Raw genomic sequence first — 25,177 nt, forward strand, 5'->3', positions numbered from 1 at the left:
ATGTAGATATTTCAAATTTAATTGACACCTAAATGTACTTAAGACAGATAAAAGAAAAGGAAACAAAAAAAATTGAAAAATCACGAGGGAAAGTGGCTGCGCAGTGGGGACAGGCATGAAATGACAGGAATTCTGTCATTGGGAAGAGTTTGCCAATGGGAAGCAGGGCCAGTTTTATTCTGTGGCTTTAGCTTCAGCAGGTTTGGACAAAAGGTTGAGCCAACCACTCCATCGCAGCCTTTGACTGTAATCCCACCACTCTTGCCTCTGGCCCTAAAGCAGGTTCATCCAGACAGCATACACATGCCTCACAAGACTGATTTAAACAGTCCTGACCAAGAGCAGGTGCACTGAGGTACAAAAGAGGCCTCTTGGGCTGATGGCTTCAAACATGCCTCCCTCACCATCCTTCAAGGTGGCAGCAAAATGACCTCAAATATGGTTGCAGGAACTTGGAGGCATGCAAAATGCATCCTGGGGAAAAGCGATGGACCAAGTTCACCTGACCCAACAACTTGCCCCTTGTGCAAAAAGCACACTCAGGCATCTGTTCTTGGAGCTGAAGTGATCCTGCCTCCACAGATGATGATTTCTTGTTCCAAAAAGGCTGTTCCCTTGCTACAGAGAAAGGTGGAAAGCCTAGACCCTGGGGAAGCAGGGAAAAGAAACACAAGAGGAGGCCATGACTGTGAGGAGAGACCTGCAGAGCCAGCTGAAGGAAGCAGCACCCTCTCTCCCATCTGTGGGTCCTCTGGGCCACTGCTTTGGAAGGTGCATTTGCTGACATTACCAGGAAGGCAATACCAGGAGCCTGGTATTAGATCTACCCACAACTCCTACCCTTATGATAAAGAAGGAAAGAACATTTTGGGTATTTCTTGAATGTGCCTTGAGTGTTATGTCCATGATGGCTTCACAAAGTTTATGTCTTTGGGGCCACTCTGACCCTACCCTACCATATGGGAACTGTCCAGCTCCACTGCACTTGCTGGACCTTGATGTCAGAGAGACATGATTTGGTCAAGCCACTCCTGCCAGTGCTCACAAATGGGCAAGTGGAAAAATACAACAATCCTGGGGAGCCCCCCAACATGCAGGGCCTCTGTTGCTCCTGGGCCATTTAAGAGTAACTAGAGGGGTCTTCATGCCTACTTTGCATGTCTGGTCAAGGAATCATCACAAACTGGCATAAAATCAATAAAACAAATGCCACTTGAACTGCTTTTCCCAGTAGTTATAGGGATAAAGTTTTTGTTAACATTTAAATCTTCAATTTAGACACTGGCTATACCTTTCCAGTGAGAATTCCCTCTCTCATTTAATTCAGATTTGCTGAGAGAACTTGGCCCCTAATACATGGAATAGCAGCAGGCCATTGGATGATTTTAAAACTGTGAGTACAATGGCTTACAGGATGTGCCACAAAGAGGAGGGGGAGTCTTTCTGGAGCCTGATTTCAGGAGAAAATGTACCTGTTTCCTTTATCTGCCCTCTGAACTATGGCTGAATGCAAGGATGGCCTCCAACCATCTCCCACAAGAGGGCGATCCTGTTCCACCAACCAAAGGCTCAAAAATCCAGGTTCAGATGCAGGTGACCGCTTCCCTCTGAACAAATCCAAAACATCACTCCAGTCCATCTCCACCCCAAGCCCACAAATTCTCAGCAAAGTTACACACTTGAGAAGGCAGCCCTCATTGTAGAAATCATACATTCTCCCACAAACTTTTTTTCCCTGTGCATGCTGCAGACATCCAAGCACCAGGGTTGGTTTGTTTTCTCCAAAATGATTGCAGCCAAAGAGATGAATTCTTCCCGACCCTCCTCTGCCCATCCTCGCCCATCCATCCTCACAGTACACTTTTTTTTTGGCCTAAAAGAAGAATGCAGAGACATAGATACTTACTGCTCTGGACTGGAAACGGATGTCCTTTGCCCATCGCTGGCAACGTTGCTCTTGGGCCTCCTGGCCACATGAGGTCTGGGAGGCCGGACCTATTTGAAAGAAGTGGAGATGTTCCAGTAGTTTCCTTAAGGAGCCCTACGAGTCACACAAACCTCCCGCACCCAACACACACACAAACACACATATCTCAACCCCTCAACAGCTTCGACAAGGATCCCATTCCAATGAGCCTGCAAATTCCACAGGCTTTTGCTAACCCCAAAGCAGGGCTCCATGTGCAAGACATCTAATCCTAGAGGCTCAGTAGAGCACCAAGGATGGTGGGATACACACAGAGAGAACAATCCAACTTTTCTTTTCTTTTTAATACCAAAACTGCCAACTTGCACATCTGTCTCTGGAATCATTCCCACAGAAGATATGGGTCAAGAAAGGGGCGCTGGCTTTGCCATGTGGATGAGGCGGAGGGATCAGGAGCAGCAGGTGGCCTTGGTGGGTTGTGAAATTTGGGGCATGAGCTCCCACAGCGAAGACTGTGGCTCACAGAAGTCAGGGCTGGAGAGAGGTTTCTCTGATGCTGATGTGCCAGAATCAATTTCTAAGAGCCACCTTTGAAATATTTACTAGCCCCATGGCAAAACGAACTCAGGGGAAGGGAGAGGACAACATTCTTCACCATCCAAGGAGTTCTCCAGGCTTGATGGAAGATATTTATTCATTATAAACAGGGTACACTTGAATCCAGCACTGAACAATGCACACCGCAATTCACCATTTATGTGGAACCTCTTGTTTTAGTGGGGCTGACAAAGTTTCAAATAAAAGCACTTTTTTGGACAGCTTCGGTTTTGCCAAGATTTAAAAAAGCTTAACTCAATAATGGCTTCTAAGAATCTTCTCAAAACTCTTTGCAGCTAAAAATTTACTCTGGATGTTTTTTTCAGAGAAAGTTTTATCTTTTGCATAAAACATACTATTTTCCTGCATTTTAAAAAAATGGCATTTTCTTCAAAGAAAACTAACATGACCTCAAGGAAGGCTGGGCAACCAGCAGGACTGAAGGAGAAGAGAAATACCATTTCCGTTCAGAGAATGCTGGGGAGTGTTTTTTTAATGAAAGAAACCTATTTACTGTGCATAAAATGCCATTTTCTTTGCACTTTTTTTTTTTGCACACACTTAAGTCCCAAACTGCAAAATGTTCTTTGAAAACCATGCAGTTTTTGACGACTTCCTCCAAGTGAGGAGAAACACTGTAAAATTATTCATTCTTGCCTGTGGGAATAAAAATGTATGAAGATTTACATCCCTGGCTGGGGCAAGGGGTTCTGCTGAACTTGAAAGCCAGCTGCTGGAGGGAATTCAAGGAAGGCCTCTCCCGGAGGGCCTGCCTGATTCCCCCAGCAGGAAACACGGCCACCAAAAGGCAGGTTCTCCTGGACTCCTTTCCCTGCATTTGACACTCCTGGTCAGGAGCAGCACCAGCAAGGAAGGCAGCCTTGTCCCTGGAGGGACCCAGTGCCCCATGGGAAGAAAGGGGGTCAGATGCCAAAGGCCTGGGAGACTGGCCTCAACACAAGGCTGATTCTCCCTCTACAATCAAGACAGCTTAAGGCGGCAAATTTATGGCAGGAATGGAAGGATTAAGTTTGCTGCAACTTGGAGTGAACTTGCAAGGCGGAGAAACATGGGGGAAAAGAACAACAGAGCTAATTAGAGGAGCTGAGCTGTCAGAGCGCGGCTGCATGGCTCAGCGCCAGCAAACAAAAGGAATGGCTTGGCAATCAGCAGGATCGATGGAGGAGACTGCTTCATTAGGGATGATAAAACACAGAGAGAGGGAAAGGCAAGAGGGAGGAGGGCAACCAGAGAGAGAGAGAGAACGAGGGAGAGGAAGGGAAAACTGTTTAATTAAGCCAAAGGCTGCCTTGTCACTGTGCTGCAAACACTTTCACCTTCACAATGGCCCCAGCCAGCAGCAATGGCAGCTCCATGGCATCTGGGGAGGGATGCTCAAGTGGGGCCCTGGGTGCCAGAGCCTGAGAGAGGACTCTTGCCGGGTTGGGAGGAAGGGCAAATCCCAGCAGGAGCATTTCAATGACTGCCCGAGAAGCAGGGTTAAAATGCCCACCGTGCGGGCACAACAATGCAGAGGGCTGAATGGGTAGTTTGCGGGAATCCCTCCTCCCTGGCTGACCTTTGTGGCACAGGTGTAACCCGCAAAATTCCTTGCAAAATGCAATTTTACTTTGACTCCCTGTGTGTCAAGACTTATGAGAAGCACAAAATGGATCACAACTCTAGAGTTGCAAGGATCACCAGGACAAATAACAACTGGGCTGAAGAACATGGTGGCTTAGAGAGACTGCTGGGAAGCAGAGGGAAACGTGGCCATCGATCTCTTTCTTGACAGAGAGAGGCAAATCCAGGTGTCAGTCCCAACTAGAAAAGACCCACTCAATCAATGGGAACTTAGTGGTCAACATTTATGTGATCTAAGGCCTAGGCTCCTAGGTCTGTTTTTGAAAGAGCTCTCATCTTGTCATTCCTGTGTGTGCTAATGTAGTCTGAGGGGCTATGATTATATAAAAGTGCCAGCCATAGTACCAAGGACTGCTTGGCAGTGCCAGTGTATTCCTACCAAGTTGGACCTGTGCAATCCAATTCTCCCTTGTCCTCTATGGAGAAATCAGAATTTTCTGCATCAGTGTCCTTTTCGAACCACTCCCTTGATAAAGCCACCCTTCCAAAAGGCCTTGTTAACACTGACGACTGGCTATAACAGGAGCCTCTGCGGCTGCTAAAGCACTCACTCCCAAACTTTTTATCCATCATGTTGAGCACAGGGACAGGTGACAAGACACATCAGAGATTTACTGATGCACTGCAGCCAAGAGATTAAACAAACTTGATAAAATGGCCTTTGATGCCAAGAAGACGCTGAAGTTGGCACACGGTGGATCAGCAGCATTTTGTCTCAAAAAACAAAACAAAAAACCAGCCCTCACTGGGAAGGACTTCTGGGAGGAAGGTGACCCAAAGGTTTTGGCTATTGGGGGGGGGGACAATAAAGCACATGAAGAAAGTTTGGTTCCAGGGTAATGAATCTGAACCAATCCTCCAGGGTCTTCAACATCAAGGGCGTCGAACAACAGCCACAGAGGCAATCAGCACCACCTTTGACACATGTAGGAAGGGAAATTATCAAGGCATAAATCCATAACAATGACTCGCGGAACTGAACACCCCCTGTTAAGACATGCACACTCCATCTACATTCAGAAAGCATGCACTGGAAGTGAAGAGCACACGGCAGCACACCCAACTCAGCTGCTAACAAAGAGGAGGAGGAATCCAAAGCAGCAGCAAAACTGCCCCAGTTAGTTTTAGCGGAACACCTTCCCAAAACCTGTCCTTGGCTTCGTTTACTTAAGAAATCAGATTAAAGGAAGCTGCCTCATAACCTTAAACATTTGGATTGCCAAGGCAAAGAATCCCAGAAGGCAGGCCAGCAAGTAGTAAACGGACACTAACTTTCCTCTTTGGGAAAGAGGTGAAGTCATGGATCCAAGCCATTTGTAAAGCAGAAACAGAATAAAATGGACCTGGGATGAGTGAGGAAGTAAACCTGATGTTTGTCCAATGCAGATCTTGCACCCAATGAAATTATATGGCAACATCCTTTGCCTGAAGATAAATTTGTTTTCTGTTACATGCTGATTATTGGCAGGGGAAATTAATCCAGCCTTCCTCTAGCAGCTTTAGTATTGCTTTTATCCCTTGGTATGTTCACATTTGCACACCTGAGGTGTCTCTGCGGAATGGAATTTAGGAGGTGGCATGCAAAAGAAAGTGCAAGCCAACTTTATGGGGCTTCAGTTCTGATTTTCTGGCTGTCATTTATGTTCTCTAAGAACTGCTCATATATAGGCAGCTGGAGAAACAAAAAGAAAAGAAACAAGACAGAAAAGCCAGAGGGCAATATTTTCTTAAGGGGTCTGGCAACTCTCCAGAGAGAGCCCTACCATTAGTCAAAGGAGCAACCTATTTTAGGTGCATTAATGTCAGCAGAGGGGAAAACAGACAGCACTGCTCCCTAGCAGAAGTCCCAGTGAAACAAATGAATAGCTGGGCAAAAGGATGGTGATCGGTGACCTTACAGCCGCTAACCAACTGGTGCCCTCTGGGCTAGTGCTCTTGTGCAGCTTCAATTCAATTCAATACACTTTTGCAGAAAACGTCTCCATGGATTGTGCCCAAAGTGTCTTATGTCCACACAAGGTACATACACTGCCTCAGGCCATGTCAGGCCATTGGTCTTAAGGTGAGGTGCAAGAGGAGAACACAGGCTGAGCAGCTGGTGTTAGAACTTCCTAATCTAATCATAATATAACTCTATGTTGACCCTGGACAAACTTGACCGCCAAAGAATCACCCAAAGAGTAAGAGAAAGATACCATCAGAACAATGGCGGTGGCAAGAGACCCTGCTGAAAACAAACAGTCCAAAGGGTAGACCTTTGGACTCAGCTTGACCAAAGATAGGACAAGAGTTCCCAGGGAGCTTCTCATCAGGTTGGCGAGGCCCAGCTAGCAGTATTTAGTAACACTATGGAGGAGCACGCAGGGTTAAAGATGGCAGCAAAGAGGCAGAGTGGCCAGCTACTCACGGGCCTGGAGGTGCGGTGGATCTTGGGTGGAGGTGGTCTTTCCGGTCGGGTGCTTTGCTGCAGCATCAAAGTGGAAACTTCAGTCATCAACTTGTTGAACAACCCACTGTGACCCAAACCAGCACATGCTTGATCCTCCTAGTGTGGCTCCCACTTGGTACACACCAGAGCCTACTCCAAACTTTCTACAGTTGTCAGTCCTCATGCAACTACTGGAGCAGGAGGGGTAGAACTGGGGCAGGGACTCACTGGTCATCTCCTATGAAGTCCATCTCAGCATCTCTTGGGTTTTTGCAACCCAAAGAAATCTGGAAACTCTCCCTCCATTTCCTCATGTCCTTAAAGTAGCAAGAAGAGTCAGGCCTTCACTGTACATCTGTGCCAGTGTTCAGTATTCTGGCCTATGTGTAAACAAACATACACAAAAACACACATATACATGCACACATTGTATCTAAGGAAATTTGTGTGCATTCCTCCCTCCTTCATTTCTGTTTGTTATGAGGAAGCAGAAAGAACTAAACAAAATGACCCTGGGAAGTGCATAACCACTATGCAATGCCCATTTAGTCTTCTTTGTGCAGCTTTAGGGGCTAAAGGCTTGCTTGCATTTTGTTTTGGTTTTAATTTAAAAACAGTAACAGCCCTGAAAGCCTGTGGGCACCTGATGCCATGCTGAATGCTAGACCTGTGTGATGCAACTGTGCAGCATAGACATCCCTGACTACATAGAGCCCAGAAGTGAACACAACAGATATATCTTGAGATTCCCAGACTTTGTGTGGACAGTCAATGACCTCAGACGTTTAAGTGAATAGCCATGAAAAAGAACTCTGTTTATCTGGCATGGCAGGTAATGAGTCAGAGCAGAAGACATGACAGTTAGAGCTACCACGGCGTTTCCCTTTTTGAATTCCAGAGCCCTTCTTCCTACTATGCTCCAAAAACATATTCGTAGGACATGAAGATTATATTTACTAAAACCAGAATCTGATTTGCAGCTAATTTGTTGATGCAGCAAAACACATTGTTTTGCAAAGGTCAGGAGGGGAAGCTGTGGAGGAACATCCGCTTAATTGCCTGCACTGCCGCCGTACGGAGGCAGCGGAAGCCCAGGCTGGCCCTGCTGAAGGCAGTGAAATTACAGTTGCAGGCCCTCCCTCGAAGGAAGAGGCAGAGAAAACTGGGAGGAGAAGGAGTGGCTCAGTGCTTAAGCAAGCACAGTTCCTCTGTACCTTACCATTCCTCACCTCTAGGCTGAGTTACTGCAACCTGGCTCTAGGATGGCCAGTGTAGTATTTGGGAGCCAAGGTGAGAGACCAAGCTTTGTTGGATTTCAGCTGGCAGTATTTTTCACCTTTGGTGATGATGGTAAAGACAGACAAGAGATGAAATCCAGCCGGTTGGCCACCCCTAGGCAAAAGGCACTAGCTTCTGCAGAGTGCAGATGGACATGACCTGATCGCATTCTACACTTCTTTTCTAAGTGGGGTGCCAGTGAAGTGAGAAGAATGGAGGTTCCTTTGAGACACGAGGTTCCTTTACACCTTATGGAAATCCAGATCATTATAACTTATAACTTCAACTATTCCTACACCTTCTTTTCTGACCATGTACTCCATGGCATAAAGCTGGGAGAAATGTGACACCTACTTGACCAGATCAGGAGTTCAAATCATTTGCAGAAAAACCAGAGGGCAAGATTACTCATAAAAGTCTCCACCAGTCCTCCAGAGTGCCACTGCCGAAAAATGCAACGCGGACGAAGGAGGAGCTCATGAAAACCCTCTCTCTGCAGGCTCCCCCAATACAAAAACCAGGGAGGTTGGTGTCTGGAGCACAGGGGTGTAGGAGTGCATTCCTCCCCACACGAAGAGAAAACCTGTCCATCCCTGGCTTCAGCAGAGTTAAAAATCACAGCTAATAGGTTAACAACTGTTTTTCTTCAGCTTCAAATGAAGAATATCAGAAAGCCGGGGGAATATTCAGCTTTCCAATTTGTACTGACTGCTCACTGCTCCCTGCAATGTGTGTTTGACAGGGCTGACATTTTGTACTGCTGTGAGACGGGGGGAGCGTGTGTGACATTTTTATTCATGGTGGCGTACGCCCTTGTAATGATCAGCCCCGGTTGATGTGCTTACTCCAGCAGCCCCCGAAGCCCTCCGAGAACAAACAGGAGTCGGAGGCACCAGCGGTTGGGCTGCCTTGTTAGACACCACCAGGATCCTAACGAAGAGCAACGGCTGGAAAATTTCACTGTCAAATCCTCAAGGACACTGTCAGCAGAGAGCTAACTGCATACATTTCTCATTTAAAACAGGGAAAATTCACCCGTCGCGTTTTAAGCAAAAGACAAAAAGCCAGGCCAGGTTTTTAAACTCTCTTATCCAAACTGGTCATTCCCAGAGTCATTCTCCTGGGGCTGGTTGCTGGGGAATTCACCGCTACAAAATCCAAACAGATCGGCTGATTTAAGATGAATACCGATAGACAATGTATTTGATTATCAGGGCGGCAGGGTAAAGGGGCGGCAGAACAGTCTCCTCTTCCAGCTGGAGCCTAAAACTAGCTTTTAGACAAATAAATGTCTGCAGCTCTCACGTTGGCATGTTGAGATTTTGGTAGTATCAGGCTGGCGATTTAGAGTGGCTGTCTGGGAACCTTGGTGCCGATCTGCCCATAAAGTTTAGCCAAATTACTGGAGGCAGCAGAAATGTTGTGTTACTCACTGGGCAACTCAGGAATATGGAGGACTACAGAAGAGAAAGCGGGCTGTAGAAAGACAAACTGGATCACTTGGGGCCACTTATCGTTTTCAGTGGGGAATGGGAGATAGTCAGTCTGGCAACAGGGGTATGCAGAATACAGAAAGGGAATGCCATATGCCACCATCCCAAAACAAGGACAGGTAACCTGGCTCCATGCAAAGAGACTGGATCAGCATCAGCTACACAATCGGATAAGTTGCCATTCTGCTACTAGGCTCAGTTGAGATGCCCCATAACCAGGTCCTAGGGGATCTGGAAAGACTCCAGAACTTTATTAATAAGTGCTTGCATCTCCTTTGTGCAGCTGGCACTCGCAGATGGGGAACGACGGTCCCCAGGATGGAGCAGGGGGCTCAGATGCCAACTATCGATAGCTTAGCCTGTGAATGGTAGCAAGAGATTCAGGGAAGAAGTCCTTCTCAGTCTAGTGGGGCAGGCTGGGAAGTGAGCCAAAGACTACGTGAGAGCAAATCGTGGTCTTAGCCACTGAGCCTGCTGAAAGGCCCACCAGAGAGAGGGATATCACCTTCGACCTGGGATATCCCAGGGAGAAAACAGAATTTTCTCGATGTTGTCCAAGGAGGGGAATGGAAAGCTATGATTGTTGCAACAGGACTGGGGATGATCAGCTTGGTTTTTTGCCAGGGGGGGGGGGGGAGTGCTGTGATAATAGGATTTTGTCACGAAAAAACAGCTTTGGAACGTAAGAATATCCCCATGTGGCATAGAAGAAAAGCTCCAACAGAACAAGGAGCAAGGTACCGGCTAGTTTACTGCTTTTCTGCATGGCTCTTTAGCTGGATTCAGCTTCTTTGCTCCCCAAGGAACCTCTACCAGTGCTGCAGGAGATGCGGACAGCTGAGTGCCAACTTCAGTTGGGTGAGCTCTAATGAGTTAAAATTAAACGTTGCACTTGGCTTGCAAACCCGTCCCCCGTCCCCCCCTTCGGCTAATCTGTCACTTAATGAAGAAAAGTGCCCAGCGTAGGACAGCAAGAGCGAGGAGCTGCCGGCTCACTTTCAGCGAGCTGATTAAGGATGTTCAACCAACAGCAGCCAGCAGACCTCTCCGACAAAAATAAATAGACTGTATGCAAATGTGTTTGTCACTCTGACAGCACATCTCAATTAAGGCGCCTTGCCGGGGCTGGTGGGCTGCAGAGCTGCCGCAGCTACAGCAAACCAGCCTGCATTACTGATACGGGGGCTTGACCCTCATCGACATGCATGCATTTTCTGGAAAAGGAACGCGCTTCCCCTCTTGCTGCAGACATAGAAAGCAAGTAATAAGTTACGAAGGATGAGGAAGGAAGGAGGGAGAACCTCTGCTTCATCCTCCTCTCACGCGGTGGATGTGCTAACTGCCTATTTCACCTGGATTTTCATTCCCTTTTAATTATCTACACAAAGATGTTAAAGAGGGATATGAATTCCACACACAGACACACACTCTTCATTCTTTATTATTTTTAAAGAGAAAGAGAAAAAGCAAGCTTCTGCTTATGTATCTACATTAGTCATCCTCACAACAGAGCTTTGAGAGCTTTCAGTCTAAGTATTCCCAAAATAAAGAAAAGATTGCCATAAATCAGGTGTAATATGACATCTCTGATGTAAAGGACAGCCTTACATCTTTACTCAGCACCTTACATGGCACTTACTCTGAGGCCAGCACTGGCCATGGCAAAGACAGGTGGTGAATCAACCCACCTTTGCGGCATAAATAGACTTTTGTGCAATCTGTGCAAAGGCAGGTCTTCCATTGGGAAGAACCCTAACAAACTGTACTCCTCCTTGGTTCTCCATTTTCCTTTTTAAGAAAAGTGAAATAAAAGATATGGAACTGGTATTACTCTAAAGTGTATAAATGGTAAATGAGTAATAAACTAGGGTGGAGGGGATTATATTTCTATAACAGAAGACTAATTCATCTTGAACCCATTACTGCATGCAAGAAAAATATACCAGTAGCTGGAAAAACACAATCATATTAGGAATTCTTAAACCCCTCTCCAAAACTAGAGAAAGGGTAGTTGGCACAGAGGTAGCCACTATAAAGATACAGGGGAAATGATTTCACTTTATGCAAAAGTAAGATTTTAAATTTGTATGCATACTCAAATCAATAAATTTGGTGTTTTAACACAGCTTTAGAAACAAGTGTTGTTTGAAAAAGTTTGCATATTTAGAAAATATTTCCAACAGTGGCTTTTCACTTTAATCCTCTATTTGAATCTTGCCTGTTTTGCATTCACATGTGAAGAAATTCTCCTCTTACTGCTTAACATTTATTCTGCAGACTAAAAGGTAAGGTTAGGGATTATGACTAAAACCAGTGCTGTTGAATCAAGCGATGACATGAAGGAGGAGGATCTCACACTCGCTTCCATCAGGCCTGGCAAAAGCAGCAGCTGGAAACTTGATTTCGTTAATTTAGCACAACACTGTTGTTGTTTTTAATTATCAGTCACTCCAACCCTGGCTGGTTTTCACAGACATATTGCCAGAGCCATAATAAAAATAACCAGCCTGTAGAGCACCAGAGTCAATACAGAAATATGGAACATGTTATTAAAAGAGCCATTAATTGATTTTCTGACCTCAGTTCATTGCTTATTTTTGTTCAAAGTGTGCCGAGGTGATTATTATAATACGGTTCTTGCATCTGACACTAATGATTAGACTAGATAAGAAAAGACACTTTAAACAGATGCATAAATAGGGAGGGAGCCATCTCTTGTATGGTGGGACCTATAGGATGTATCTCCTATTTGGATGATATATGCCTTCCAGCGATACAAAAAGGTTCTCAAAAATACTTTATGACCAAAAGAAACAAAAGCCGGCTTGTAAGGGAGTTTTCAGAGTTGAACCTATTACAATCTCCAACTTTACAACTCATTTACTGTGCATAGCTCCAAAGTCAGATGTTTTTGTGGTGACATGCACAGAATCCATTTCCGTACACAAAAAACTCTTCACACAACACACAGATTGCCCATGAAAACTCCAGTTTGTCTCACATGGCCCACACCTCCTGTTTTCCAGGAGCCAACACAAGGCAGGTTTATGTGTGAAAGCTGAAATTCCAAATCCACAAACAATACACTTCAAACACTAATACTCTCATCCTCTCCCAGAAAGAGTGCCCTGAAGCGCCTTTGCTACGCACCTGTCCAAAGTGCACAGTGATCGGTCGCCTGTCCTCCCGGAGCTTAGGATCTCTCTTGTCATCCAGCGGGGAAGGGGCTGTCCGTGGCAACGGGTCTTCTGCCACCGTGGCACAGCCATTCTCAGCAATGTCCTGCATGGTAGGAAAAGGTGAATTGCATGGCCAGGAGCACTCTTGACTAAGGGTGAGGGACAGAAAGGTGGTACTCCGGGGTAAAGTTGACTGAACAGTTTTGATGTTAGGAAGGGCAACAACAACAGAAAGCACAGATAAAAAATGATTAGCGTAGAAGCGACTGGCATACTCGGTTCCACCGCAAGTTAAATGCAGAAATCAAAACACATGCTGCAGTAATTAAAGGCCATAAAATTTCAGCTTTGTTTCAGATGGCCCAAGACAGATATAGGAAAACTGAACACAAAATGACAGTCAAGAAAAACTAAACTAAGCATGGATAGTTAACTACACGAAAAGGGAAGTGGGCAAAAGCCAAAATGGTTCTTTTGTGTTTTACTCCAAACAGTAACTTCTTCAAGCTCTGGTCAGACCACCAATCTGTTTAGCTCAGTATTGCCTGCTCTTACTGGCAATGACTCTCTAGGACTTGAGAGAGGGGTCTTTCCCATGATACTTTATCTGTCTGTTGAAAAAAGTCAAAAGTACAAGAAGGTTGTCTACCAAAGAGCTATGGTTTACCCAGTGATTATGGTCCTAATTATTTATTTGGGAAGCCATTTTGGTTCTGATTTGATAGTAATAGGGAACTGCCCACGTTTCCAAATTTTTATTCAGTATATTCAGGATAATCACTGCCATCCTTGTTTCTCTCCCTACATTCCTTCTGTTCTTGCAATCTCCAAATATATTTAAATATGATCAATATATTAGTTAAAAGTTGAATGGCCGATGGACAAATTCAAAAGCTTCTTTAATTGGTTGCCAGTAAGGAACTGTGTGACCTGAGAAGCCATCAGTGCTTGACCTTTAAGAAAACCTAAGTGAATCGGTGGCTTGAGGAGAGGGCTGAGTATGTGTGTGTATGTGCATGAAGCATGAAATGAAAACATGTTGGATGAGACAAGATTGGGGGCCAGACACAGCAGAGACAGGCAGGCAGGATCTCCTAGAAGATCAGAGAAGATGGAACGACTTGGACAATCAGAATTGTGGAACAAAGCCTGCAGCACGGTGAGCCCTGGCCTTAAACCTCTTTGCAACAATGTCAAGGAAAGAATGCTTGGTAAATATAGAGAGAGCGCTGCACGCTCATGTGACCCCCGAGGCCAATGGCTTTGATGGACCGACCTTTGACATGCCCCCTCAAGTTCTGCCCTTGCTCAAGCACTATAATGAGACATGTACGCTGATAGCCAATTAGAAACGATTCTTTTGGACACAGGATGGCCTAACACACTCGGGTCAAAGGAAACAAAGGACGGATGGACCTTCTGAACAGCTTTGTCTGCTCCAGACAGAAAAATGAGAGACCTTTTCAGATCCAGCTGGTGGAGCCAGGGTCTGCCAAGATGGGCAAGAAGTGTGGAAGAGGAAATTAAGAACTTGTTACAGAGAAGCCCCTAGACAGAAACTTTGTACGGCTTGTTCAATGCCACCTTGTCTTTGTAGAACACAACAAAGTATGACATTAAAGCAACAAGAGTCACAGACGTGAGCAATACAACTTTGCCAGATATCTGGAGGCCACATCTAATGGAGGCAAGTGAGGAAAAGGGGGTCAGTGCTTGTGTTGCAGAAGCACCTCAGCAGGTGGATGCAGCAGACCTTCTGACTGTGAACACAAACACCAGAAGCAAAACAAAGGAGACACACAAAAAGACAAAGAGGATGGATTCTGAGCGGTCCTTTTTTTCAAATCCCTGGATCATCTTTACACAGATTGTGGTAATACATGGGAAAAACTAAGCGGAAAGAGCAGCAATTCACCAATCCCCATCTTAATTATGAAAATCATTATGGGCTTCCTTCTTGGGTCTTCATGCCTAAGGAATGGCAAATCCACAGAAGATCTAAAAGGAACTAAACAACTTGTGTTTCCATATAGATTAAAAAGGTGCCTTTTGTAACAAGAGACTGAGATAGGTGATCGGTATTTCCTCCCACAAAAATGAAACCCTTTCCAAAAATGTTTGGTGCTATATTTAGGATCTGGGAAGCACAAAGTTATCAACACTCGTTTCCAGATCTCTGTCCTGTGAATCCTGGATTGCGATTTACGCACGATAACATGATGACAAGACCTGGAGCATGAGATAGCAAAAAGGGGCACTCAACGCTGGATTTACACACAAGCAATGTAAACTATAGCTTGGGTTCAGATTACGAGGAGTCTATAAGTACTTTGTATTGCGTATTGCAATGTGGTCTTTTAAACATAGCACAGCTTCAAATATCTTTAACTGGTCCTGGTATGGTCAGTTAGCAGTGATGCACTCTCTTAAAATGTACAAAAAATTGGCATATTTGATGGAATCCAGTTTCCTGTAGGCTGAGGCTACATATTAGTATCAGATTCACTAAAGCAAGTTACACGCACATCACTGAAACATTTATGCAAGGACCTCACACCAGGGGGAATTAATCAGGCAGGCAATGTACAAAAAATGAACCAGAACGGTTGTTCTTGCGTGCAATTTCTGTTATGGCATTTCTATATAAGGTGCACACTAAGAACAAGTTCCTAATCATGCGGCCCATATAAAAATGGGACTGGCTACTTGTAAACACCATAGGGATCCCCTCTACAAAAATACTAAAAACACTGGGGATTTCTCTCCATCCTCATCCTGGCCTCAGAAGATAAGAACCAATGGCTCAGTGAGATCTCTACAACTCATTAGTTTCTATTTCTCTCCATCATATCCATCAGAGAAGACACGACTCATCAGACGAGACAATGATGCTTGATCAAGATAGAAGTCAGTAGAAAAAGAGGTAGATGCCTTTACAGGTGGATAGACCCAACCCTGACTCTCCAAGACCTGAGCAGAACTGTTGACAAATGGGAGACTTGGAGGCCTCTCTTTGATAGGGTTGGCATATGTCAAATTTGATTTGATGGCAATTAATAACCACTAACATCAGATCCTTGACTGAGATGTATTGAGTCTCTCCTTTCTATCTCAAGGAGATAGAAGCCCTCTTTTCCTGACAGGATCCGGCAGGATTGTTCCACAGGGCATTACAAACCATGCATGTAGGACTCACATGTGCCTAGAAGCACACATTTTCATGAGGAATGGCTATTTCACAACCTGAAACAACCCTTTCATCAACACATTGATCCAATGTAGATCTCTCTTCTGCCCCATGCCATTATAGCTCCCTTGAAACCAGCCCTGAAGCTGTTGCAGCCCAGGGACTCAACTATAAGGTCACTGTTGGAAGTAGCAAAGAAATGAGTAGCCTCATTTACAACTGACCACTGATTGCTTTCCCTTTGAGAAGTCTGATTGCGTCCATTTGTGGGGCTGGAAAGACAGCAGCCCTCTCCCTTGCCTGCTCCCCCTGCTCTTGCGCTGCTGCACCATTCGACAGAGTTGGCTTTCAAAGGAGGCAGAGTAAGAGAATGTCTTGACACAAGCCTCCTTCTTCCATTTGTGAAATGGGGAAAACAGGCTGCCTTTACTTTTATTTTATTTTCAAAAGTATCATCAGGCATAAAATGAAGCGGCCACACTGTTCTCTGTTAACCATCATTTGCTCTTAGTCATAAGGAGGCTGTGCGAATGATCGCAGACGCTTTAAGAAACCCAGACCACAAATGAAGAAGGGAAGGGAAGGGAGCCCCATTCAATCTCCGAGATCATATTAGAAGAGGACCTTACATACACCAGGCTGACCTCTCCAGAGGTCAACCTGGCATTTCCCTATTTGCAATTCAAACCCAGAGCTGGAGCAGACCAAGGGCAAAAACTGGCTCTTGATTATATTTGAGAGGTCATCATTGCTATGCACAGTCGGAAAAAGCCGCTTCCCTGTCTTCGGCGCATTTAAAAATTTCCTTCCCATTGTCGTACAAAAAAAAAGGGGCACTCCTATTTGGCATCCGAGACCACAAAGGTGAGGCTTAAGGTTTGGCTCTTCTTTGCCAAAAGCTGGAGCACTTTTCATGTTAATGCTGGGAAATATACGGAGGATCAGCCAGGTCAGATCCAGCCCAGCCTCAAATTAGTCAGCCAGAAGGAAAGGGGAACACCAGCCAGCCTTGGGCTTCGGGGAAAGAGGCTCCCTCTCTCTCTCTCTCTCTAGCACACTGGCACAATTCCACTTATAAAAGTAAAACCTGTCATTAGTGAATGAAACCAAAGGCAATATTGGCTGAAGGCAGATGGAAAACGGCTCAGGCTGGGCTAATGGATCTGTCAACAGCCTTGGTTCAAACGTATCCCTAGAAAATAGAGGACCGCTACTGGAGAAGTTCTTGCTATTTGTCTCACCTCAAATGCAGTGAAACCTCCTGCTCTAACATTATTTCTTCACTGTGTTGCTTTTGACAAAGTGAAAGGGAGGAGAGGAAAAGGACATGCAAATCAAAAAGGAGCAAAGATGCCCAGAGTACTCAAGAGGCGATGTTGAGGGTTTTCTTCCCCATTTGAGTAAAGGAGGCTCAAGGCTGAGAAGCAGTTGCCACAGTTGATGAAGTGGCTCAGAGAAACTCCAGAGAGTAGCAGCTATGAGCATTTTAGACCCACAGGACTGGAATCCTTGATTGGTGTTAGACAGAACTGAAAGAATGGATATCCAATTTTAAGGTGAAAGAAAGAAAGACCAAATAAATATCCCAAATGCTGGATATTTTTGAGGTGCTTCCACCAATATTGAAATGGTAAAAGTAGAGACCAGAACAACTGGGACATAATGCCACAGCATTGCAGGTATATGTGGGCCAATGCCTTGTCTTTTAGGCTAGAAATCTGGAGCAGAAGCTATCCTGTTGCAGATTATAAATAATAAATAAAATAAAACTTTTATTTATATCCTGCTTTTCTGTGACAAGACAATCAAAGCGGCTTACAACACATTAAAATCCAGATTATTTCAAACTACTCTGGGAGCCTTTTTCTTCAAACAGTAGGGTAAAAATCCAGTAAATAGAACATGCATTAGTTTCTTTGGTTGCTATTAATCTTTTATTTTTGCATCCCTCTCCTCAGATGCTGTGTTTCTACAACTCCAAAGTTGGCTTCCAACAAGCAAAACATTTAATCTGGTCCAATATGAACGTCACTTGCTGTAAATTACCACAAATGCTAAAGTCTGTTTTATCTGTTGCTAGCTTTCCACCAAGAAGTCCTTCTGTAGAGAAAAATGCACACATCTGTATGTCGTATGTAATTTGGGCCATTGTATGTGTACATATTTTGTAGAACAGACACACAGGAAAGCAGACCTCATGTGCAATTTTTGTACTGGACAAATGGCATGGATTGCATTTAGTTTTTTTTCCATGCAGTACTACTCTTTCTGTGCCGTGAATCTGAAGTGGCCCAAAGGCTCTTGACTTTCCACATCGGAGAGAAAGCAAAAATGGAACATTTCTGTGTCTCCCCCACGAACAAGAGGCAGGCCACCTCCCTTGACTTTGCTTTCTCCCGTCCCCCCACATCTTTTTGGAACAAGGAGCACAAATCCCGTGTCAGACCTTAATGTATTTGGTTTTTGTCTGTGAATATTTATAACAGTGGGGAAAAATCCAGGACAGCTGGTAATGCATTTTGAAGTGTGTTAACAACACAGCACCAAACAGCTCTCTATTGATCACATAATGCCTTTTTTTCCTGGCCAAGTATTCCTTATACTTAAAAAAAAAAAGGAAAAGAATAGAAAGAAACACCACAAACTTCAAGTACCTTTTGCTTCAAGCGGTTTTTCACCTCCTTTATTCCCATTTTTGCATGATCTTTTGCCTGCATGAGAAAAAAAAGGGGGGGCAAAGAAAAAATTAGTTCAAGTCAGAAATCCCTTTTTGGCTCCTGAGGAAATTGGTTCTCCGTTTTGGCCTACCAAGACCCACCTCTTCTGATTATTGAGAATAGGAAAGGGAGGGAGGAACTGGGCCATCAAGCTGAAGACATAATGGATATGAAAACAAATACAGAGACAAGAGGTTAAAAAAACAATCTTTAATGAGGGAAAAAGAGATTTTGTTTGCTGAGAATATCCCCTTTATAAAGCCTAGGCTGCTTGTTCTATCCTCTAATTATTTTTTATCTCTGCTCTGCAGTTAGAAGGGTGAGAAGACCAGCTGCTTCTCACCAAGGCAGGATCCCACCTTCAGCATCTCAGGAAAATACAGCAGGAAGGGCAGAAGCACACTTTCTAGATGGCTGGCTATAGCACAGCGGGGGAGAGGCGAAGGGGCGAGAGAATGCCAGTTTCAGCATCCGTTTCAACTAGTTTGCTTCATGAAGCCTCGCTTGAGCAAAGTTGAAGACAGATGGTAAATGTGACAGAGTTGTAACAAAGCTCCCACTAACCATTACTTGCTTGTGATACCTGTCCCACAAAGAGAGGTACAGGAGCACCAAAGAAGGAAGCCCAGCATAAATGCTCCAGAGATTAGATATTGTAGTCTCTAGCATTTATATTCTGTAGTAGCAATGGGGCAAGAGGACCCCATCCAACTTCAGTCTTTTCTCACAGTTTTCTGCTTCTGGTTGCAATTCTGACCTTCCGTGTAGGATTTACCCTAAAAAATATCCATGTTTGAATGGCCTTTCACTATATACATTCAGAGGGCCCTTGATATCTACTGGGGTTTGGTTCCAGAATCCCCCATGGATTCCAAATCCCATTAAATACAATAGTGCAGTAAAATGGTGTCCCTTATATAAAATGGGTAAATCAAGATGTGCTTTCGCTGTGTCCTTATCCTTCACTCTTTGTGGTTTAAGTCTTTGTGGGTTTGGTCAATTTACTCATAGTTTAGAAATGTTCCTTTTTTGAACCACAACTCCTGACTTTCCCTGGATTAGTTGGAGCAACTTTTCTAAGCTCTAATGTAAGTTCATGCCATCAGACGCATGCAGACCATCCACCGGGTTTCAAAACATCCCACAACCTTCCCATGCACGCACACGCACACACACACACACACACACACAGCTATGCAACTCTATGGCACTTACAAACTTGTAAACAGTCTTCATGGCAGGGTTTGCCTTGGTCTTGACCGTATTCAAAATGGCACCACTTCCTTTCTGTAAAGAAAAAGAAAGAATGCAGCAAACTGTTGTTGGAACAGAAGTGCCACCAGCTCCAAGTGTAACAGAATTACTCTTAGTCCTACATGCAAAGGAGAAAAAAATGTTGGAAACATCATCTCCCTAGTATTACTGTAAGACTGCAGGTAACATACTGAGCAATGGTATGGCTTTCAGATATTTTACTTCTAATATATGGATTATGGAAGGAAGTTACAGGGTGAAAAATCTCCACATAGTTGTACCTACATTTTTCTTAATAGCCCCATTGTCCTTCTCCTTCCCCTCTCCCCCCAATAGTTGACATCTTAATTTCACAAAGTAGAAGGTTTCATTTACAACACTAAATAATAATGGTAAACATGGAAGAACTCTTGGTTTTCAAAGCTCAGCCACAAGGGGGGAAAGTCTCTATATGAGTTAGATCTCTACACAGATTTGCACTATATGGAAAGATTTGATTTCTTGAATTTGCAAAAGCCCTTTCATCCTCATCTACTTGTGGCTGCCCTGCTCCTTCTCCCAGCTTTGCTGCAGAAAACACAATGAAGGTAGACAAAATCCATCTACGGATTATTCCAGAAGAGCTGAACTTCACATACAGAAAAGTGTGCAAGCCTCTGATATGTCAGACAGAATAATCTAGCATCCCAGTTAGTGTTTTATTTATTTTGCAGCACATGTTGACTTGTGCTGCATAATGCATTATTTTGATAAATAAAATCTGGTCTGCATAAAACGACAGATCACACCTCTATCTGCACCCACACACTATGAAAGGCTGAGCGAAGTTCAATAATCTTTTAGAAGGAATCATTAGCATTGCCTTGTTGTATTGGTTAATTAACAATTAACAGAGGAATAAGGCAACAAATCTTGTTACAAATGACTGTGCACTGGATTTTTTTATTTTTTAATTCATAACACTTCTTTTTCTGCAGCTCTTGGAACATTGTTTGACATTCTGTGAGAGCATCGGAGAAGCTGGACAGACATTTTCAGAGGACTTGTATTACGTCTCTCAGAACCCTTGTTAACCAAGGATACCTGATCATCATTCTCCGCTGCCTGCTTCCAGGAAGCCTGGGATCTGAACACACTGCCTCCACTTCTGCTAATTATTTCTTTTTCTATCACCATCTTCAATGTGAGCAGCATTGAAGAAAGACAAGTCACTTAACATCTATTTTGTGTCTGCTCTTTATATTTATTACATGGCACGGTTAGTCCGTATCAATTAAAAATGGGAGTGCAGATTCCAAAAAAGGAACCTACTCCATCTCCATGCTCAGACCGAAAGAGAAACCTTTATAGTAACCAACCAAGCGGAGCAGCAACTGACTTCCCAATCTGGGGTGCAGTAGGAATTCCGATAAGCAAAGCTAGATTCCAACAGGAGCTGGGATGGGCGCCCCAGACGCAGGAATACTGAAAGGCCAGAGTAAGAAGCATTCATGCTCCAGGAGACACTTACCCTAACTGTTGACAGCCACTGGTGGTACAGCTTGTCACTTCCTGACCCAAAGAGACAGGACAAAGGTTAGAATGAGGACACTTACTCTGATGATCGGCAGACCCCAAAATACAATGTTTGAAAACAACTATGCCAGCCCCCCCCAACTTAAAAATTCTGAAACAGCAGTTCTTTCTGAATATTTCTTTTTTAAAAAAGTGAGAGATACTACTTCTTGTTGTTGTTGTTGCTGTTGGGTGCCTTCCAGGCATTTCTGACTTACAGTAACCCTAAAGCGAACCTACAGCAGAAGTTTCTTGACAAGATTTGTTCAGAGGGGGTTTGCCTTCTTCTGAGGCTGAGAGAATGTGACTTGCCCAAGGTCACCCAGTGGGTTTCCATGGCTGAGGAGGGATTCTTACCCTGGTTTTCAGACCAAATCTCAAACCAATGCACCACGTTGGTTTATTATGTTTGTCTAAATGCAGCAAGCAAGTTCCTTTGAATACATAAAACTGCTTGGGATGTTTGTGCCATCTATGGTCAAGTTGCCCTGCTATTTAAAAATGATCCATTCTGCCTTTGTTCTGTGTTTCTAAACAAAATCCACAAACTCAAGCAAAGAGTCCTCCTTACCAGCATATTCGCTCATGTTGATCTCTTCCTCGAAGACATCGCTGAAGCCTTCTCCAGAGTTGAGAAGATCAAGGCGGCCATCAATAAACTTCAGGAGAGAGAAGAACAAAAAAAGGCACAAAGAGTTGATCTCTCAGGACCACCCAACAGAAATGAAGGACACCTTCCTGGCAAGGAGCTAAAACTTGTTCAGCCAGCGAAGGAGGCCAGAGTAGATACTTGACGGTATCTTCCTCCCTTTTCAGTTAAGACTGGGAGGAGGAGGTGAATGAATAAGGGAATGGAAGGGACCTTTTGTCAAGTTTTACTATTATAGAATACAGAAAGGGGGGGAAACATAATGCGCTTGAAAATGGAGCTTCAGCTAGACCGGGGGGGAAATTAATGTAGAAGACATTTCATTTTGACCCATAAATTACACTAATTAGGGAACAAAGTGGCCAGACATATTTCATGGCACATAGCCCAGTATAGATCATAGTCCACAAAGGCAGCGCGCGGGTGGGAGGTTTTCTTTTATTTCACAACTAAGAGTACCTGCTTGAAGAGCTGCAGCTGGATGGCATTCTGCAGGAACTGTCGCATGGTGGCAGATCGGTGGGAGACAAATGTTTCTTCACAGAACGTGATGGGCTCCCCCTGGGGAAAAATAAGAAGAAGTTTGTTGCAGGGAGGTAAATATACACGATGCCAGATGCTCTCAAGAGAGCTCAACCACTATCAGTCCCTTGGGGCATCTTGAATTAACCATCATAGCAAATACATTAAGGAACAAGAGCATTAAGAGACTGGCCTGTCTCTATCAGTTTCCCTTCACCTGTTGCCTGGATCACATTAATCTCAGCGATCTTCCCTATGCAAAGACAACACAGTGTTCCCTGTCATTTGATCCCTCCACCTCCAGTTACTAAACTGCAGCATCATAGGTAAGGTAATACTCTGTGAGCTAATTCTGGCACTGGAGATTTCCTTAGGTAAGAGGAGGCAGGTGTGGGGTACATAGTACCACAGGTAGGAGGAAGATGTCTTAGGAAGCAAAGCTTGTTCTCATGGCTGTAGCAAAATCACCACCATTATTTCACTTGCACCATCTAAGGGTCCAAATACAGAATAGCCTCCATTCATCATCGAAGTGAACAGCTGCATGCATAATGTCCAAGAAGTCAAATATGAGCATCAAATGTTTAAGCTATTAAATTTTTAAGGGCTTGGCCAAACAGTCCAGCTTGGTTCTAAATAAAATGTTATAAGTATGTGGATAACTACATGGCACCTACAGTCTGGGATTTATAAACTGACCGGGGTGGGGTACTGGATGACTATGCCATGGGGTCATGGTTTGGGACTAGAGTGCCCCTTTGCCTCATTCTCCAAATAGAACCAGTCTGTGTAAGAGAGAACAAAAGGCACAATCCACGTTTCTCCATGGAGACCTAGCCAAAACAACAGGGAAATCTATCCTGTCCTTCCCAATGCAGAGGTGGGAATTGAGAACGGGGTTTAACCTGGTCTTAACCACGACAAGAATGAATTTAAAATGCATTCTGCAGCAAATCTAAAAGCAGCCATGGCCTTTCAGAAACAAATGAAACACACAAAATAGTTGACCGTCTGGCAAGGCAGGAAAAATTAAACTGAGAGAGAATTTAAATTTTGGAGTCTCCTGCCTCTATCGCTGGCACGGGAAAATAACCCATTTGTGTGGGATGCTCCTTCAGCCAGCCTAAATATGGGTTGATGCTCAGGCTGCCAGCTTCCTTGTTTCTAAGGTTGATGCCAGTTAAAACTAAAGAAATAGCAGGAAAAGACAATTGTTGATTCATATCTGGTGAAAAATACGTGGCTCTGCAGCACAATTTGCATAGGCGACCATTTTCTATGTCATGCCTGTGACAACATGGGGAGATGTCGGCTGTTAATACTCCCCTGTTGCCTATTCCAGGGCTGAATTTGACAAACATTTCTAAATGCTCCATGCTCATAAAGCATCTCATGGCACAGTAAAGCCACAATGGAACTTTTATGTGTGTGCAGGAAAAGTATCTGTGGCAGTTTTAGGACACAATAGGGTATAAAGGCCAGAAGTGACACAGCTGCGATTTATGGTGCTATGCCTCCTTATCTTAGACTGGATTATAAATTTTGCATATAAACTCTCTATTAGGAGGAAGAAAATGAATCTGCAGAGGAGTTTTGACTTGAAGGATTTCCATTGCGTAAAGAGCTGTGAGTCCTGGAGGCCAGAGGAGCAGCCCATCAAGAATAAATGGCCCCCGCGCTTAATTAGACCCAACAGGCACCACTTTCCTTTATGGCTCAACCTTTTTTAAAAATGAGTATTTTAGTTAACATTTTATGCTCCAACTTGTGATGGAGTTTTGAAATTTAGGTTAAGTAAGTCCTTCTTCTATTTGCAACTATTCCAATTAGCAGTAAAATGGAGGGGCACTATGGGACATCCAACTAACCACACTTTGCAAAGCTTGCTTACAAACAATGATCAGTCGTTATTGCCCAACAAAGATATTTTCATGCTCTTTATTGGTATATCTTTTCTTTGAATGATGGTCTCAAGCCAAAACAGCTTTTTCTCATCTACCTCTGCATTGTTCTTGTAAAATGAAGATGCCAGTGATGGAACCTGGGTCCTTCTGCCTGTACATCATGTACCTGATCCACCACAATGGAGCTATTGTCTCCCTCAGTCCATCTGATGTCCTCTCCATTCCTGGGCAACATGACACTGCAGCAGGTGGACGGGTCTCTTGGCTCCTCCTTGCCCTGCTGACCATGCTCAACCATGAAAACAGCATCTGCTAATTGACTATGCAATGGGCTTCACAGCTACACCAGAGAAAACGGTCTGGGACTGGAGAGACGGCAGCCTGAGATGCTGGAGCTGTGGGAAGGTTCATCAAAGTTGGAGACGGAAGGGAGTTGGGAAAAGGTCACATTTCTTTGCTCTTGCTGTATAATAGTCTCCAAGGAAACCTAATTATCCAATGGAACGCAACATATTTATGGTGGGTTATTTTATCCATACAAGATCCGCTGAGGTCGCTGGACAAATGTCAAAAGAACATCAATTCTTCTGTGGCAGGAATTCTCACTTTGTTGTGGGCAAAAGCTCAGAGCATTTCTGGAGGGTGGGCAGGTGGGAGAGACTGAATGGCTTAAAGGCCCAAACCACGGAAGCTCAGACAAAGAAAGAACCATCAGGGGACAGAGGAAACAACAAAATAAATAGAAAAATTTGAGAAGGAACCAGATGGAACTGAAGTTTTAAAGCGCCTCTTCCATCCTCTTAGCCTCTCGGAGTTAGAATACACGATACTTTAAGGCAATTCT

General features: G+C 44.3%; 1 protein-coding gene across 7 annotated transcripts in view; it reads right to left on the reverse strand.

Moving 5' to 3' along the window:
- Positions 1-25,177, reverse strand: part of DENND1A (DENN domain containing 1A) — a 176,318-nt gene that overhangs the window by 8,313 nt on the left and 142,828 nt on the right. For 6 of the 7 annotated variants that reach the window (XM_089534724.1, XM_089534725.1, XM_089534722.1 and 3 more), the window contains 7 exons: positions 22,367-22,468; positions 21,830-21,917; positions 21,215-21,255; positions 19,666-19,737; positions 18,388-18,444; positions 12,518-12,649; positions 1,907-1,995 (listed from right to left, as the gene is read on the reverse strand). In XM_089534724.1, coding sequence (XP_089390850.1) covers positions 1,907-1,995; positions 12,518-12,649; positions 18,388-18,444; positions 19,666-19,737; positions 21,215-21,255; positions 21,830-21,917; positions 22,367-22,468 — 581 coding nt within the window. Of the gene's footprint in view, positions 1-1,906; positions 1,996-6,575; positions 6,633-12,517; positions 12,650-18,387; positions 18,445-19,665; positions 19,738-21,214; positions 21,256-21,829; positions 21,918-22,366; positions 22,469-25,177 lie in introns of all 7 variants that reach the window. The other variant, XM_089534728.1, reaches the window with a different exon arrangement.

Source organism: Sceloporus occidentalis, unplaced genomic scaffold (genome assembly GCF_023333645.1).
Source record: "Sceloporus occidentalis isolate IW3139 unplaced genomic scaffold, rSceOcc1.0.p SCAF_8, whole genome shotgun sequence".
Classification (NCBI taxonomy): Eukaryota; Metazoa; Chordata; class Lepidosauria; order Squamata; family Phrynosomatidae; genus Sceloporus; species Sceloporus occidentalis.